Source organism: Otolemur garnettii, unplaced genomic scaffold (genome assembly GCF_000181295.1).
Source record: "Otolemur garnettii isolate 467f Iridium unplaced genomic scaffold, OtoGar3 scaffold00002, whole genome shotgun sequence".
NCBI classification, from domain to species: Eukaryota; Metazoa; Chordata; class Mammalia; order Primates; family Galagidae; genus Otolemur; species Otolemur garnettii.
In genome coordinates, this window is record NW_003852397.1 from 54,103,352 (window position 1) to 54,108,830 (window position 5,479).

The 5,479-nt window shown below is 32.7% G+C and overlaps 1 protein-coding gene across 2 annotated transcripts in view; it reads left to right on the top strand.

Annotated features, from left to right (window-relative positions):
• Positions 1–5,158, top strand: part of GOLGA4 (golgin A4) — a 122,436-nt gene extending 117,278 nt beyond the window's left edge. The window contains exons 18-19 of one of the 2 annotated variants that reach the window (XM_023514026.1): positions 753–815; positions 4,458–5,158. In XM_023514026.1, the coding sequence (XP_023369794.1) occupies positions 753–782 (30 nt within the window). In that variant the 3' untranslated portion in view covers positions 783–815; positions 4,458–5,158. The remainder of the gene's footprint in view (positions 1–752; positions 816–4,457) is intronic. The other variant, XM_012806057.2, reaches the window with a different exon arrangement.
• Positions 5,159–5,479: the final 321 nt, after the last annotated feature.

Consider the following 5,479-nt stretch of genomic DNA (forward strand, 5'->3'; position numbering starts at 1 on the left):
GCTATTTTTTGGTTGCAGCCGTCATTGTTGTTTGGCCGGTCCGGGCTGGGGACTCGAACCTGCCACCTTAGGTGTATGTGGCTGGCGCCTTAGCTGCTTGAGCCACAGGTGCCGAGCCGAGGCTCCGTCTTAAAAAAAAAAACAGAGCATGAAGCTAGTTAATGATTTGGATTATGGCCATCTTAAAATAGGGCATAGAGTGTATGTAAGGTTTTCCAGAGTAAAATCTATATTTAAGATTGAGTTCCTAGAGATTTCAGTTTGAGTCACCATTCCTGATGTACTTTGAATTACAAGAGAGTTATTCAGTAATACAATTGATATATTTTAGGAATGAATTCAACATATAGGTACACTGCCTTTCAAATTCCAACATTTTCCCCCAAATTTTTTAGGACAAATTGAGATTATGTAAATTAAATTTTAATGTGTACTTTATTAGAATTATGAAAAGTTTTTTTTATAAAGTGTATAATAACCCCCTTATTTATCTAGTGGATAAATATATACTTAAGTGTGAAGTACATCTTTCATTATGTTGCTTAAGTTTTTAAATAAAGTTGCAAGTAAAATCTCAGCTGTATAATATTATACTTATTTACAATAGATGGGGTGTTACCTATTCTTAATATTTTGCCTTTTTCTTGATTTGGGGAGATATAGTCTACTTAATCCTAACACATATATTCTATGTGTTATAATAAGAGCCTTAAAACTAACCCAATAAGCTTTTTTTCTTCCTGGCTTTGTAGTTTACTTCACCTCGCAGTGGTATCTTCTGAGTAAACCATCAGTCTGTGCTTAGTTAGCATGTGGTGAGTGAAGAATATGTCTTGTGTCTTTTGTGCAAAAATCAAATGTATTGCATGATACTAACCATTTTGCTGGAATTCTTTTGCTTGCTTAATGAACATGATTATGCTATGGATTAATATAAGTATTTTCTATTAATTATGTTATATAGATTAATAATCATGCCACAAGAATGATATAATTTTAAGAAATTGTATTTCTTTAAATAAATAGTAGTTGAAAGTCTGGAAGTTGCCCTTTGAAATTTTGTTAAAGAATCCAAAAAAGTAGATAGTTTATCCTATATTCCTTTTTGTTTTTTATTTTCCAGGAATGATTTTTGAAATTAATATTTGTTGTGACAGAGAAATGAAAAATCAGATAAAAGTTATGTGATAGATTTCACAGATAATATATTTCAGATAAAAGTTATATGATATATTTCACAGATCCAGAATTAAAAATACTATAAAGCCTAAGTAGAGGCTAGTCTAATATAAATGAAAACTAGTAAAGTTGATTAAAAATATACTTTAATTACTTCCTGCAATCATACAGTTTAATACATGACAATGTATTTGTCCTGAGGAGACTTCAGGTAGCCTGCTTTAATTGAATGTGACTCTTTCTTATTAATATACTATTATAGTGAAATGAAGACATCTAAGATATTTCTGCATAGTTGATTGTCTTTACCTTCCTATCCCCTTACCTCTACATGTTATTCATTCTATTAGGTTGAGTTAGCACCACATAAAAATAATTTAAAGATTCTCTGTGTTTGTTAATTCAGCCAGTATTCAGCTAATAATATCAAGGTTTAAAATGCCAAGATATGTTTCTTTAAGCTTTTAGCTTTAAAAATCCTTGGTGCTGGCTGGGCATAGTGGCTCCTGCCTATAATCCTACTGCCATGGGAGGCTGAGATGGGTGGATCACCTGAGCTTAGGAGTTTGAGACTAACTTGAACAAGAGAGAGACATCCCCTCTATTTTTAAAAATAAATAATTTATCTGGGTGTTGTGGAAAGCACCTATAGTCTCAGCTTCTTGAGAATCTGGGACAGGAGGATCACTGGAACCCAGGAGTTTGAAGTTGTTGTGAGGTAGGCTGACACCATGTTACTCTGGCCTGGGCAACAGAGTCTTTTTTAAGACTCTGTCTTTAAAAAAAAAATTATTTTTGCTTACATTTAAATTTCCTTTTGAGATATATATATATTATAGTGTTTATCCAAAAATAAGACCTACCCAAAAAATAAGCCCTAGCAGGATTTCTATGCATTTGTTAAATATAAGCCCTACCCCGAGAATAAGACCTAATGATGGGCATATCTGCATAGCCACGCCATGCATGGGATACAAACACAACCCCTGAAAATAAGCCCTAGTGTGTCTTCTTGAGAAAAAATAAATATAAGACAGTGTCTTATTTTGGGGGAAACACGGTATGTATATTTGTGTGTGTGTGTGTGTGTATGTGTATACATACATATATATATATATATATATAATGATATAATATATATATCATTACTTTGTCTTAGTAATTATCTAGAACTATCTTGTTATTGTTCTTGTCTCGATTCCAGGGGCTGGCAATTCAGTGTGTGGTTTTATTAGGTTACTTTTATAATAAACATGAAAATTTTTTTAAATGTAAATTTTGTATCTACCGTGTTGCCCCCAAAATAAGCCCTACCCCAAAAATAAGCCCTAGCAGGATTTCTATGCATTTGTTAAATATAAGCCCTACCCCTATAATAAGACCTAATGATGGGCTATGCAACATATCTGCATAGCCACGCCATGCATTTCCATGCAGAGCAGTAAGGAAGATCGGAATACCTTTTATCTGCCACAGCTCCTTTGTCTGAGCTACTCACACTTGCACAGGTGCATGTGTGTGCGTGTGGTAACCATGGTCACAGGCATCCTATTGCATGCGCACGAACCACTGGAGGAAAGGAATTCACACATCACTAGCACCAGCCCCACCAACAAAGGTCAGCTCTCCCCATCAGGTTCCAGAAGAAGATGACTTAACTGTATTTGAATAAATGTAGATTATTGTATTATACTTAATAAACATAAGACATCCCCTGAAAATAAGCCCTAGTGTGTCTTCTTGAGAAAAAAAAAATATAAGACAGTGTCTTATTTTGGGGGAAACATGGTAACTCAGTAAGTCTTAATTGTTTCCTTTTTAAAATAATATAAATATTTTATTGTACTTGCTGTATTAATGCAGCTACATACTATCATTTATCACTAGAAATGTATACTGTGCAGCCTTTCTTTTGATTAATTGATTGTCCACTCAACTTATAGCTTGAAACATTTCAGACATAAGATTTGCAAAAATAGTACAATGAGCACCCATATACCTTTCACCTAGTTTTACCAAATTTTCTCACTTTCTCGTTTTTGATCTCTCTCCATGTGTATATCTTTCCCCCTTTGTAACATTTAATGGTTATCTGTAAACATTATGCTTACAAGTATTTGATAGTTGTAGACATAAATTAAATACTTTAGCATATATCTTTAAGGATAATATATATTATATGTAGGAAAATGTCCTCCATAAAATATTTATGTCAGAACATTTAATGTTAATACTATTATCTAGTATATAATAAATAGTCATTTTTTTCCCTCTTCTCCAAATAATATCTTCCATAATTTTTTAAATCTGGGACTCACTGAAGATTGCACCTCACAGTAGCGATCATGTTTTTCTGGTTTCTTAAGCTGGAGAAGGTCTCCCAGCCCTCTTGAGTTTTTCATGATATTGACACTGTGCAGCATTGTTGAATCATTCATGAATTTTGTTTCTCACAATAGCTCAGGCTAAGATTTCAAAATAATAAATGACAAAGGAATTTAAGAGAAGATCTTTTTTATATTTTCTATAAATTCCTAGGACCAACATGATTATTGAACTAATTTTATAAATAATATACTATCAGGAGTACATCATAGATCATATTGTTCGTTTACAAATTGAGAAGACTTTAAAACTTCCCCTTTCCACTAAAATCCTGTATCTATGGAAAGTTTGTCTCTTTTACTTAATCTTATTTAGTAATTTATTTTTATGGCATTTTAAATTCATACTTGATCTGACTACTAGCTTTTAAATTTGAGAAACATAAGATTTTGGCTTTGTTTCTCAGCATTTTTAATTTTTTAAGTTAAATTTGTTTTGTTTTGGCTATGATATGTATCATGCTGGGAGAATTGCAGTAAGTAGAACAATCAACACATTGGGAAAGAGGTAAGAGCTCTTTCTCCTTGTTAAATCCAATATGAAGAGCTGCATCTTTGTGAGATTCAGCTGTCCTCACGTTTGCTCTCAGGTTTCTTTGTTACCTGGCAGCATTCAACACTTGATGAAAGGTTGCAGTTGTAAATTACACCTACAAATGCAATTTCCCAGAATTGTTGTCTGTAGGTTGGTTTGAATCATTATAAGAACATTAAGTTTTAGAAGGTTCTTTTAAGATTTAATATTTAGATCGTTCCAACTTCTTTACTATAATCCCTGGACCATAGAATATAATTTTATTTTCACTTGAAAAAATAAAATCTCCAAAAAAAACTGACCTTAAAATTTTTTTTTCTTTCTCTTTTTTAATATCCTCTTTTCCTTTTCTTTTCCAGTCATGGCTCAGATCTTCATCTTGAAGAAATAGAAAGAGTGACTGATGTTGGGTGACTGCTGCTTGGAAAACTGTCCACATCACTACTCTTTGAGAATGAAGTTGTCCTTCAGGAGCCCTCATGTACAAGACCAAGAAAAATATGGCCCATAGATATATTGCTGACTGCCTTTAAAATAGATTTTATCAATGGAGAAATGGTGATAGTTTTTTCTTTTTTCTTCAATTTTCTGTTAGGAAGAGTTTTATGTTTAAAAGATATTTTGGATAACTTAACCTGATTTATGGGCTTACCTAATGTTCCTTTCTTTCTTCTTTTTATCCCTCTTTTTAAAGAACTGCTTGCCTTTCCTATTTATTTTTAGGTGATTTTTTTTTTTTTAAAGACTTGTGCAATACTTTTTGAGGTGAAACTTAGTGGATTTTTCTGATAAATTAGAGCATTTAATTGACTATTTTTTTCAGATTGATTTGTTGACTATTTGCTAAAGACTATTTGCTAGTTCTTTAAGCTATGACATATGATAAATCCCAAATGGCAGTACCTCATTGTTTATGTAGCTTTTGTACTTATATTTTTCAGAGGAAAAAATACTACTGTAAATTGTAAATAGTCGATACATAACTGTATTGTATGCAGATCTGTGGCTTTTGGCAATGTCATCTTGAAGGAACAGATAAATAAAGCTTATTTACTATATATTTGCTTATTGTGTTTCTTCCTAAGTTGAAGTCTATTTCAAAATGGTTAAGAATCCCTGTTCTAGTCAGATGAATATAGTGAGGAACTATGTGTCAAGACAGCTAAATGCTGTGCATTTAGAAAGATTTTTTTTTTGGCCGGGGCTGGGTTTGAACCCATCACCTCCGCTGGCACCCTACTCCTTTGAGCCACAGGCACTGCCCCATTTAGAAAGATTTTTGTGTTCAAAATTAGTATAACCAAGTTAGAAAGGATTATGGAAACAAGAAATACTTCGTGGTATCTGATTTAGGAACTGCCTTGGAAATGCCTCTGCTTTC